Consider the following 13714-nt stretch of genomic DNA (forward strand, 5'->3'; position numbering starts at 1 on the left):
AATAGTGCCATATCTAGAATAGTGCCATATCTAGAATTGAGGTATTAATCATAGTGTTTTTATAAACAAGAAGAGAAAAAACTCAGAGTTGAACTCCGGAAACACCAGAAGTGACACTTAAATAGCCAAATATTTCCCCATTTATTTCAACACATGGTTTAGTTTCCTTATAGAGTCATTTGGCTAAGCCAAAGCTCTGCTGTCAAGTAAATGTGAGCTAAATTTATAGAATAACAAGTCAGGGTTCACAACATAAATCCTCCCAAGAAATCCAAAAACATCAGTCCATATCGTTCTTAATATTATGTGCGCCAGTATAAATGTGAAAAGGTCGACAACGAGATTCAGATGACATTTTACAACAGAATCCTTGATGAGTTCGAACAAAAAACTATTAAAATACAAGTGTTTTGTTGGTTTACTATAATAACTTGCTCCAACGGTACAACGGGAAACAGCGCAGATATTACAATGACGAGGAAGGTGTTGACGAAAAAAGCGCAGGACAACGAATAAAATTTAATGCAAGATTATCATTATAAAAACTGAATAAATAATCAGTTAAAGACCTGTGCATGTCCCGTCTACACCTTCTTTGTCTTTTTTATTGTACCAGTTGTATCATGCACCAACTTGCTGCCTCGCCATCTTGCTCGAATAATTCTGAAGCATAGGCATGTTAAAATAGGTGTCTATAGCTTTTGGTTTATTAGGGATTCGTTAAACGACAGATAAATAGTTTGCCTCGTCAAAACTTAACAACAAAACATTTATCTAGAATTTCTGATGCTAAAAGGTTCTCTTTCTCAAATGCCAAACGCAAAAAAATTACCCCGGCTCAAACACTTTAGGAGCAAATCGTCATCTTCCAAAATAATTATACAAGTGCGTAGTCAATATTGTAACTTAAAAGCTTGACCAAATAACCTTTATTTACTTTTTAGGTTAGTCGCAACTGAATTTCACTTTTCTTTAGGGGGTCGGAATATCAACTGGTCACGTGGAAGTCGGCGAGAAACGTTCTGAATATGACTATGCCTTCTAGTGTTTGAAAAATAATTTGTCATTCCATTTCATGGAATGACAAATTATCACAGCCGAGGTGGACACGGAGTGTCCACCTCGGCTTAGATGCACAGAACTGTGGGAGCCGGTCACCTAGCCACATGTGTTTGTCCATAACAACTACCCAACCAACGGATTGTTTGGACCCATGACATCACACTTACGAGTCAATGGCTTATAGAGGCACTGCAAGAAAAAAATATGTTTTAAGACACAAATGAGAGAAGCATTTTTTTTATATACTTCTTTCGCGAGAAAAAGAAACATTTTCGTTCGCTCAATATTTACGCCGTTAGACAAAATTTAGGTGGAGGTCACAGCCAGCTCTAAGCCCCGCAAACAGATAAGTGGCCTCCCCCATTACTACTCGACTGGCTTGGGTGCTGGTCCTTAGTGACTGACAAGCTTAGTGTCTCCCTATCGCGTCTTCAGGTGCGTCCAGTCTGGAAGTCCAACAAGGCCACCTAGTCGTGCGAGACACGAGCGGCAGCTTCCGGCATCGTCTATTATTCCACCGCCGACTATCGTCGTATGCAATGCAGTGAGACGCAGACACGAAAGCTGCGCGTCAGCGTCCATTTTCTCCTCCGTTCGTCTGCTATACATGCCCCGTCCAAAACTTACTGCATTGCTCATAAGACACGACCATGAAAGCGATGTTCTGTAGTTCCATGATGCACAAGACACGGTCAAATACAAGCGTATATCAGTGTCTATCAATGTGCGCAATAAAAGAGAGGAAAATCTGAAAAAAAAATTAAATATGCACTCCTTGTAGCTATACTGTTCTTATTTTTTTTTATCCCATGGCATACGCGAGCAAGGTGATTGATCGTCATGACGCACTATGAAAACGCGACGTAAAAATATTCGCTTTGGTAAGTCAGGCACACTGCAAAACTTGAAAGCTTGCCCTTGGAGGCACAATGAGGGAAGCATTGTGCCTCCAAGGACTAACTTTATAGGAGCCGAATGCCCGATTGCGTCTAACCAAATTTCACGCAAATTCTCACCTACGTAGTTTCCTTCGCGGCATTGAAACCATGGTAGAATTCACGACAGAGCACAATTCACAGAACAGCTGGGCCGCTGCTCTGTATTTTTTTTTCAAGCTACAGGCACTAGAACGTTACTTCCAAAGTGTTGCCGTCTTTCTGAATGGTCAGCAAACAATTTGAGAAAAGTTTAATTTGAAAGTCGCTCTATATTTACGATTAACCGCCGTTTGATTTTGGTGTTCGCAATCACCTACTGTAGGTCCTAAGTACCGAAAATTGCTTTCAGCCAAGTACCTGGCTAACAAATAAATTTAGTCCTTGCTAAAACATGACTCTGACCTGTCATATTCGGAGGACACTCAGTCCTTTTATAATGATCTGAACGGCAGTTGTAATAGAAAACCTGAGAGTGAGGAGAGTGACGACAGCCGAGACGACCGAAATGACCAAAGGCCCACAAGCAAAAGCTCTGCCCCGATGCAGGAGCAGAGCGTATGTATATTGTTTTATTTATGGGTACATCAAGTGAACTAAATGTCGAAGAACCCTCGAAGAGGATGAAGTATCGAGCAACCAGACGCGCCAGGAGCCAGACACACCATGGAAATATTTTCTCAGATATCTTCAAGAGGACTTCTGGGAAGAATGAGCCTACCAGACAAATCTCTATTCCATTCAGGAAATAGTAGGAAGGTAAATTTAAACCTATTCAAAAGAGTGGAAGTTGTTTGTTGGTATCTGCATTGCCATGGGCATACCAAAGCTTTCAAGTGTGCGGCTGTACTTATCGCAGATGCTCAGTGTAGATTTAATTTCTCAAGCAACGTCTAGAAAGAGTTTTGTTTTTGAACTGAGACGCAACCTTCACTTTGCTGGCAAAGCGTCAGTAACGAAAAAGGAAGAAAAAAAAACAGGCTCTTTCTAGTAATGCCGATCATCAAATTGTTTAGGAATGAGTGCTTGGAGCTGCGGCTATCTCGTGATGCATCAAATGACGAGCATATGATACCGTTTTCAGAGAGATTTCCTGTGCGGCAGCGGGTGCTTTCTAAGCCAAATCCTGTTAGCCTTAAATATTTTCCAATTCCGTCTCCAGATGGCTTGGTTGTGAACCTCACAAGTTATGTTGGCAAAGGCACACTTTCTGATTCTGATATGAGAGAGTTAGGTCTTGGGGGAAGCACTATCAAGAAGCTTGCGGAAACGCTAAGTAGGGAGCGAGAATTTGCCTGTTGTTCACTGACAGGTATGTTATGCACCTGCAAATAGATAAGCATGCATCTCATTGAAAAACGAAGTTTCACCAGCACAATGATGGCCAACCGTACTAGTGAAGTTGGGGCGACAATGCCGCAGGTCCAGCCAATGCCGCGCGGTGAGTCGAAGTGTAAAGTGAGATGTGACAGATAATTGTGCGTTGTGAAGTGGAAAGACAAGAAATCTGCCATATGCTCCTCTCTCTTCACTCAGCATTTGGCAAAGAGCCCGAAGCAAGTTGCGAGAGGTGGTCCAAGTGTGAGTAGAAGAAAAATAAAGTGAAGCGAACACACGAATCCGCAAAGCACCACATGTTCAGTGGGCAAAGTGAATGTAATTGGCAGGTTCGTCTCCTACTCTCGAATCCCTTTGCGAACGAAGAAATGGCCTGTCCATGTCTCCCAACAGTGTTTGGTCATGGCCTGATCTAACGGCTAGATTGAGTACAAGAAAGACTGTGAACCAGCAGTCGTTCCAAAACAGCAAAGACTGGATCTTCTTGACTTCAGTATAAGCATTGCGATAGCACTTATTCAAGCTGAAACACGGGGATCCAAGAGGTTGAGAGAGCAGGAAGGGGAGAGCGATGAAGGAGAGACTGGGCCAGTTGGGCGGCAGAGGACCAAAATAATCCCTCTTCCCCCAGATGATGTTAGAGACGACATGTCAAGACCTTTCCCTGGGCACCAAGCTCTTTGATCACATAGGAGGTTCAGGAATCCAGGTAGCGCTGGCAGATCAAGGGTAAAGTGTCTGAAGCGTTCCGTATTCCTTTGCCTCCGGAATCTGATTTTTTTTTTCCATACGCAGGACCCAATCGGGGACGTCCGCGTTACTCAACTTTCCTTCTTTGTTTGAAATAAATATTTCGTTCGTCCTTTTTTTTTTTGTGTGATCAAAAGCAAACTCTTCAATTTTGAAGCAAATCGCCCGAATTAGTTGCTTTTTCGGTCTGAAGAGGCTTTACAATGAAATAATAAAATAGGATTATCTCAAATGTAGCTTACTTGGATGTCTTCTTTCACAATTTAAAATGAAAGGGTAATGTTAAAAGGACAGATCTAAAGGCTATACACATGTTTAATCTCATCGTGCCACGCGCGTCGCTGCGCGAGCGCGTGCGCGGCCGTGTGGTTTCTGTGCTTGGCTTTCGTGCGGAAGCTACGGGTTCGGTTCCTTTGAGCGGCTCGTCTGTGTTTTATTCTTTCAATTTAGCGTTATCATAAGTTCGAGAACCTTGTCGTCTTATCGAGAAACAATTGCTCTGCGCACCGAACGTTCTACGTCGAATATTGCAGAAATCCACGTGAGCACCATAATTGGGACTCCGCATTGCGATCCGGAGTCAGTGTCGCCCCAGCGTTCGACCCTGCTGTTTCGCCGCCATCGACGCCTGAGACGCTAGGCTTTTTTCAAGTTCGTGTTCGGGCACAAGTTTGCCCCGTTAAACGTTTAATTTCTCAGTTAATTTGCTACCTCATCATTCCTCCTTTGTGACAATAGGACGATTTTTTATGGTCTGAACCCTGAATTACAAACACTGTGTCGGTTGTACATCCGTTGAAAACGCAAAAAAAAAAGGTTCCGCAATAGGAGTAACACTGTTAACGCAATACGTTATTTTTCTGTGAAAAGATGAAGTCGCTTATATTAATAAAATAATTTATCGAAATATGCTTTTAGAACAAGCATTTTATTTAATTAGAAGTTCGGACCACCCTAGCAAAATGTGTCCCTACTTCTGTCACAGGTGTTTGCTTGTTCTTTTTTCCGGAACGTGCTAAATACTAGTTACAGGTTTCCTAACGACGCAGCCCTGAGAACATTTCAAAATAGTTCTTAATAGATAGTTTTTCTAAGTTGTGTTCGAGAGGTAGTCTTCGATAGTCCGTTCGTGCTTCTAGATATTGAATTTTACAGTACAGTTTCTAATAAGTACTGTGCTTCAAATTATTGCTGCTCTATCGATACATACTGCCAATCATATTCCATAACTGAAAAGCCTTTCCACGCCGGTTGTACTTGATCAATAATTATTCTTATAGTCAAAATTTTTAAACGCTTTACGTGGTAAATCTTACAGCTGCGGTATTGGCCCATGACTATGCTACTTTATTTCTAAATAAACAGCAAGACCATAGTGCTTGCTCGAAATTCTTACTACAATGTATTTCTGAAAATAACAGTCGATGTAGTGTCTTCATATATTATTTAGTAGATATCGAATCCCAACATCGTGTTTCACAACCGGCTAACGCAGTGGCTTCTCTAGAAGGGCATGTTTGTCTGGTACATAACTCGTACACTCCAAGAGTGAGTTGCATTTCTTGTCCGACAATTCTGAATGGGTATGGTATGAAAATGGTTATATTTATAGTAGGGGAGGAAATTCCTAGTAGACTACGGTGTCCACTGGGCGGTGTACGAAGTGTCCGCCTCGGCTCTGGTGCACGGAACTGTGAGAGCCAGTCACCACTGGAGCGTGGTGCACCTCGGCCTGGTGGTAGGTGCTGCGGATAGAAAATACATTTACGTATGTAAGTCTTGCGAAGAAATCAGTCGTCTATGAGAATAAAAAACAATCTCATCTCATGTGCTATTATGTCCGACATCTAGAATGAGGTTGGCTTTATATTATTGGAACAGTAATCTTAATTATGCTGTAACAATATCATTATATTAATAACTCTATTCCAGTAATGCCTGTCTTTCTTTTCTATATAACATGTTCGATTAGGAGCTCAAAGAGGCACTTGATGCAGCTTTGAAGCGACTTAGGTTTGTTCAAATTCGGTCGTCTGCTGGCTGCTAAGTAACTTTGCAAGATGCTAAAAGGACGTAATTTAAACACTGCTCTAGTGCTATAACAACTTCACCAATAGAAATGTTACGGCAGCTCATAACGTTATTTTATATTAAGGTCTAGCTTTATTGAACTATCAACTAATTATCCCAAAAGCACTTAATCTGAGGCGATCCCTGTTTTTCAAGGAAGCAAAGAAAACGTAACCCAAGAAGGGATCGTGCTTGGTGACGGTGGTCTTAGGGTGGACGAGCTTCTACTGGCTGATGGTGTAACCATGGGCATAGGGCGGCACGTAGGCCACCTCGCTGTGGTGCTCCACCACCGGCTGACGCACCACGGTGGTGGCCACGGGGACGTGGACGGCGGCGGCATGGTAGGCATAGGGTGCCACGTAGCCGGCTTGGCAGCACGCGGCCAGCAGGACAATGCAGGGCACAAAAGCGGCATGCAAGGACAGGACGAAACACCATTATGTATGAGGCTAGAGAAAGAAATCCATAAAGGCCATACTTGAGCCCAGTATTCCGAGCGCCCGTCCAAACCTAACTCCGGCGTACTATGTGTTAGGAACGAGCGGAGTAGACAAAAGTGCTCAGCACACGCCTAGAATAAAATTCTTACCTATTGCTGCCAGTTAATAACGTTAATCCATCAGAGGTTACCAACATTCACTTGCGACTAGGCGATGACACTGTATATATGATGAGGAACATACAACGCACTAATTCTGATTAACATTTTTTAAACTTGCGTTTGATAATACTTATGCTAATTTTCAGAGTTCCGATATGTAATAACCGAACTCTAGCTGAAAACAACTAGAATAACGGGCAGCGAACAGCAGTACAGTTTCTCTTTGAAGTATGTCTCGCAGACGTGCCTCAAGATTATTCATATAAATAGGCAAGCAATAATAAAACCAGAACGCTCGCACTTCTAAGCAAATTTACGGTTTCATTTAACTGATCTTTCTTTTTTTTTTCTTTACACATAAAATTTATCTTTCAGCGCTAATGAGGGTGTTCGTTGGCTGCATATGCTTTTTTAAAACCCCAAAAATCGCAGCACACTAGCTGCGTACTCACGAAGGTGTTCATGCTGTCAATGGGCGGAGATGCTTCGAATTACTCTCTCGAGTAAAGATTGTGATACGTCCTGGGAACGGGAGTCCATTTACTTGTATCAGACCGGAATAACTGGAACCTGTCGTAAAAACGTGTGGCTGCAGGTCGCAATGTGTCCAGCCCACATTCCTGCCCCGACACCGCAGAGTCCACTCATCGTGTTTCCCGGCGATGGCCTTGAAAGCTGTCACCAGCCGGAGCGGAGTTTACCGGTAGCAGTGAGACTGCCTGACAACCGGCATCAACCCCCCAGCAGGTTGCCGAACACAGAACTCGCTTCGCGTGAGACGACTCCAAGCCGCGGCTGCTGTGCCTCGAACGATACGACCTATGTCTTTTTTGTGCACTGCTTTCTTTTGTTTAGGGAAAATGCCTTTGTTCTGTAGGGTTCAAGCTTGTTTGTAATTAAACTAACTTCATTGAATTAATGGCGCAAGTCACTATTTCTAAAAGGTTATTAGAAATGGTCCTGTATCTATTTCATCACATAATCGATACATTTCTGTACACTATTTTTCATAAACAAGCGCGTTTGCTAGCGAGTTTTTGCATTCTACAAGTCGTCCTTAAATATATTGTATTTCAAAAACATTAAAACTGCACATGTCCCACTGTGTGGCCTGCATGACATTATAAGCACGATTTGAAGCATTCAACTAAAGAATTGTTGTTGTCCGTCTGCTTTTATTTGTTTCCTTCCGTATGGTGAATATTGTTATCAACACGCCTGTTTTGTACATAGCTGAAGATCTATATGTATAGTTTTGATCAAATTGGAAACTTAACGGTGGTATTGAGAACAGGTATTTGTGGGCGTTTTCTCGGACGGTGCTTTTCTTTCTCTGAATTCTCAATACGTTGTTCCAAATAGGACCAGCCTGCAAAATTGGTATACGTTATTTGTAGAATGCATTTCAGAAGGGTTATATTTTAATGGGTAATAAGCGGTAAAAAATAATATGGCTGCATAGCAGCCAGGAGACTCGTGTGTTATTCACATGCGTGACATAGAATGCCACAGTGTCAAGTTTTGTCCCGCGCGTATTTTGTTACGTAAAAAGATATTTCTTGAAAAACAAAAAAACACAAATTGCTCAAGTTCGGTTTACATGAAGCTAATAAAGCATACATACCAATAAAATTAAAACTTACCATTGCAGAATAGTCACTGCTAACCGGGGTGCACGTCTTGAAGCGAAACCTGACGCAGAGTTTTGCGCTACTTTGCGAGGATTACACACGTCAACCTCAACTCTGCATTTCTTTTCTCCGGAATACTTTGGCCTATAGCTCTTAATATTTACAGATGCGAAGTGTACGGGCCGCGGCTCCCTGTATGAGAAGTTTGAACACACTATGATTGCTTACCCAGGAGATGCATGGCGCTATACCCAAAGTGTCGCATTTTTTACAGCGTCTAATTTTATCCCACCTTTACCTAAATTCGGCATTCTCGAGCTATGAACCCTCGTTATTCAATCCTCTGAGGGTGACAAGGCAAGCGGAGAGAGAGGAGCTTTTCCCAGATTCCAAATGTTGGTGTTCGGGGCGAAGGCGCGGCTGACGTAATCAGCCTCCGTGATATTTCGGCATGATGCAGATGATGCAACGCGTAGTCGCTCTTGCCATAAGCAGTCTGATCCGAGGGCCAACGTTCTTGCCGCTCGCACCGAAACACAACACCGACACACAATGTACGCGCACGGTTGTGTCTCTTCTTACGAGACCTGGCGGTCCCTGATCGTCTGGTGTAATTCGCAAGACGTTCTTTTTGGCATTGTAAACTTCATCGAAGGAAACGAACGGCTTGATACGCGCTCCAGTTGTGACCGGTTCCCACAGTTCTGTGCATCAGAGCCGAGGTGGACACTTCGTGCACCGCCCTGTCGGAACCGTCGTCTACTAGAAACCCTCACTTTCAGAATCATCCCCTTCATTGCAGACTGAGACTATTTGAAGCACAATACATGCAACTAACTCTTGCGGTGCAAGAGTGACGTATTTCTGAGACGTATGGCTGATCCTGTTCTTCTTGAGAAGCTGCAGCTATAGTCGGTTTTTTATAAAAATAATGAACTTCGGCTGCTGACTCACTAGAATATACGCACTGAACTGTGACAGACCTTTTAGGAAATGCGGAGGAGGAAGGCACACTGCCGACGAAGCTCATTGTTAAATGTTTCACAAAAAAAAAAAAGAATTTTCAATAGGTGATGATTTGCACACAGGAGGTGCATTAATTGTTTCTATAAAATATGCCAAGAATAAACTTACCACAAAAAAAGTAAAATAAAAATAAAAAAAAGGCTTAACTCCTATGGAAACGCAGCGAAATCACCGGTCTTCAAAGCATAGGGCGCCCTATGGTTTGAAGACGCGTGGCTTCGCTCTGTTTTCATAGGAGTTACGCCTTTTTCTTTCTTTACTTTTTTATCAATAAGTTAGCTCTTTGCAAATTTTATCGAAAAAATGCACCCCCTGTAGGCAACGCTGCACGAAATTGTTGCGCGATTGGGTTAGAAACCGCAATTTGCGGTTGCTTTAAAGACCCTGGCCACTCTTTGAGACACCCCATGGTATCAAACGACTTTTTTGTGCCAAACATCTCGAGCGTAATAAACAGTATCTCTAAAATAACTAAAAAACTAAATTTTATCAGACAACAGCAATATTGAAGACAGTAACTGCGAAACAGATCTGCAGTAACGGAAACGCCGCCTTTCTAACAAAAATTAAAAAGCTATCAATCAGACGCAGTTTTTCAGGTTGAATATATCCTTAGGCAAGCGATTTCTTTCTTTATAGAAAAAGCAAAAACTGTTTATTTAAATAAACAGTTTCGGACTTTGCTTGAACTGCCCGCTCTTCCGGATACACCAAGCACTTTGTTATAAATAGAATCTGAAATTTTGAGCCTCGACCTTGTTTCATTATCTGTGTGTAACTCTCATTATTGGGCCTCTTTCGTGCTGATGACATTCTGTCGGAACTCGTAATCGAAATATTCTTCGTGCGCATTACATACAATAAATGTGTGTTGACCTTTTTGAAGATATATTAAAGGTACAAAGTGTTTTAGAGTTTGTTTTTGTTTGTTTGCTTCGCGGATGTCATCCGCGGAGGCAGAAGAGAAAGGTGTATTATGCACGATAGCACCTCTGGCCCGTTCAGTGCAACAGCGGAAACATAATGGCGTAGCAGAGATAATTACAAACAAAAATAAAGCAATTATGAAACTACGAATCTCAAGTCAGGGTCATATCCCAAGAAGCACGCAATCAACACAAACTTCATCATTTCAATTATATCCGACCGTCAAAGCTCCAAGTGACACAAAGCAAAAAAAAAATATCTCTATATACGTCCAACACAAATACATTTAAAAATATTAAACTTTAAATCAAAACGAGGGAGACAAAAACAGGGTGAACAGGACTCCTCCTCTCACGACGAAAAAGCATGAAAATATACGCAAACAGCTTCGATAGTTTGACTGCAATGAGTGCAGCAAATTTGAGAATACGATACAGTTGCACACCATTGTTCACCTGCAGTTTTTCATCTGAAAAACGAGGCGCTACAATCAACATCAATATCGGGGCAATCTGACAGTGTAAATTGATCGTAGTAGGTTCGAACACTTGGTATTTTGCAGATAGGCTTGATGCGTTGGCAAAATATGTTATATGAAATGAGCCATATCAAGATCCTTGAGATTGATCACTTAGACATGACCCTTGAACTTTTCGTGCCGATAGTTACTTATGATCTTCTGATTTTAGGAAATCTAACATGTGTCCACTTATTGACATTAAAGTTCGCCTGTCACTTTTCACAATATAAAAAAAATATTTTTATATAAGAATAAAAAAATTGCTAATATTTCTGATTATTTAATCCATATTTAGAGTAGTTATCTGACAATAGCGCCTTATTTGCCAGCAAAGAATTAGTGATAGTGATTGTTATAAAAAAAGCGAATAACTCAGGGTACAGCTCCGGATGCACCAGAAGTGCCACTTAAATAATCAAAATTTTCCCAATCATTTCAACACATCGCCTTTAATTGCTTAGTAGTCCATTGACTAAGCCAATATTTTGATGTCAAATAAAAGTGAGCTACTTTTATGGAACAAAAAGGCATGGTTCACAACATAATATGCTACCATAATATGTGAAAACCCACAGTCCCCATCGTTTTTAATATCAAGAGCGCTAGTATAAAACTCAAAGAAAAGTCGATAGGAAGAGTCAGAAGACGCCCTAGAACAAAATTCGCGATGATTCCGAATACAAAATCATTAAAAGTTATGAGTGCTCTTGGTTCACTACAATACCATGCTATAACGGTAGAACTGGGACCAGAGCATATATAACCATAACGAGAAAGGTGTTGACGAGAGAAGCGCTAGATTCTACTAAATATATAATAATAGACGACCGTAATAAAAAAAATAATCATTTGAAATCCGGCACTTGTCTTGTCAGCACCTTCTTGTTTTTGTCATTGTACCAGTTGTATAATGAACCAACTTGCCCGCATCGTCACCTTGCTCCAATCAGTCTGCAGCCTACGCTTGTTAAAAAAGGTGTCAATAACGTTCGTTTGATTAAGGATTTGTCAAATGACAGATAAATGTTTTTCTAATTTGCCTACTCGTCAAAATCGCTTTCAATAATATATGTGCTTTTTTATGAACGTGTGACGCTAGACGATTTTTTTTTTCTCAAATGTCAAACGTGAAACATTTCCAGGTCTTAAACTCTCTAATCTGATCATTCCGTCTCAAATACTTTTGGGAGAAAATTAGTACATTACAAATAATTATAAAAGAACGCAATCTGTATTTTAACTTTAACGTGCTTGCGATTGCCCTTCATTGACTTCTTAAGTTACTCGTAAATTGATTCCGGTTTTCTTTTTTTCTTTTTTTTCGGGGGGGGGGGGGGGGGGGGGGGAGGGGGGGGGGGTAGATCAATTGGTCGAGTGGAAGTACGTAAGGAACGTCATGAATATGTCTGCTCCTAGTGTTCGACAGCTACTTTGTCATTCCGTTTTATACGTGAATGTTAGCTTTGAGGACATTAAAACGGAATATTTACAAACTCTCAGTGTGTTGACCGAAAACCAAAAAAGCGTATAAAGCGAGACATGAAGCGCGCTTTCATGTTAAGAATAACCGTTGCGCTGCTTCGGCAACTTTCGCGCGTTGCACCAAGCTGTAAGATTTATATTGGTGTGGACTCAGAGCGTGTCGAAGCTGACATATAAAGTCCTCCTTTCGCTTTGGTTTCAGACGGCGCCTTCAGATGAAACTTTCATAAAAAGCTGCTTGTTGTCTGTCGCGGGTTCGGTTTCCCATGCTTGTTTAAAGAAGACATGCTTGTTTTTGAAGTATTTTTCTGAATGTGCTGCGCGCTGTATAACTTGGCACTTTCGCTACGCGTGCATCTTAGACATAACTTCGTTATTAACAACAGTTTTGTACTTCAACTCCGGCAATGATAGTTTTATGAGAAGTGTGCCGATGGGAAAGCACATGTGGTCGAAAGCCATGGCAAAGAGATACTTTTTTCTTGTTATTTTTTTTAGTTGCGCAGTCTGGTGAGCGGAGGCTCTCTTGGTAGTGTCTACTCGGGAGGGTACCAATATGATGTTATCTGGAAGATCCCGTGGCAGCGTTCGCCATGCTGTGTGTCATCACCTACATATTACCTTACACCATGGCTTGCAGTTCTGTTTCAAGGAAGAAGCAGACGCAGGTGTTTGTCTACATTCCTACCCTTTAGAATAATAGTACATTGTTTGGCATCCATGTCATCCAAAGCGCAAAAAATATTCTTAAAGGGACCATGAAAGGACCTTTTTACTTTTCCAGATAATTTTTACATTAAACCGTCAATGTTAACTGAATGCCGAACGGGCATCCGTTTTAGTCTCGGTTTATTAACTTCTACTCAAAAAATTAATGAAATATCGACTTTTTCTTTCTCTCCAGCCGACCGCAAAACAAGCTGCGGCGTAATTATGACGGTCGTGACGTACCTTGTTTTCGGAACCGGAAGTTCTCTCGGCAGTAGGAGAATGGGAGCGTTATCGGCGGCGAGTTGGCGGTGTGTCGGTAGGTTTTACTGCGCTGATGGTGCTGATGTCACCGATGTATTTTTTTAATCGGCGCCTCTCATCGCCGCGATAGCAGTGGACACATCGCAGCTGAGCGAAATTCAATTAGATATCTTGCGCTACAGCGACGGCATGGGTCCTATACGCCGGTATGCCAGTTGGGATGTGCGGCGAGGCTTTCGGTGAAAACTCCAGAAGTTAACCCAACTGTCATTGTTGGTAAAAGGCGCCCCGTGTCAGTTGTTCGCAAAGCGACGTAGATAGAGACATATGGCCGTGGCGTTTTTCGCGGCCTCGGAGATGCAGGAGCGAGCCGACGTTAAAAAAGATACGTTTGAAC

The 13714-nt window shown here is 41.9% G+C and overlaps 1 protein-coding gene across 1 annotated transcript; it reads right to left on the reverse strand.

Annotated features, from left to right (window-relative positions):
- Positions 1-5712: 5712 nt before the first annotated feature.
- Positions 5713-7223, reverse strand: LOC115315523. Its single transcript, XM_040210453.1, has 3 exons — positions 7208-7223; positions 6384-6525; positions 5713-5830 (listed from the first exon to the last, which is right to left on the reverse strand). The coding sequence occupies exons 1-3, from the start codon at positions 7221-7223 to the stop codon at positions 5713-5715; spliced, it is 276 nt and encodes a 91-aa protein (XP_040066387.1).
- Positions 7224-13714: the final 6491 nt, after the last annotated feature.

The sequence above is a fragment of the Ixodes scapularis genome, unplaced genomic scaffold (genome assembly GCF_016920785.2).
Source record: "Ixodes scapularis isolate PalLabHiFi unplaced genomic scaffold, ASM1692078v2 PGA_scaffold6__148_contigs__length_123643588, whole genome shotgun sequence".
In the NCBI taxonomy this organism is placed as follows: domain Eukaryota; kingdom Metazoa; phylum Arthropoda; class Arachnida; order Ixodida; family Ixodidae; genus Ixodes; species Ixodes scapularis.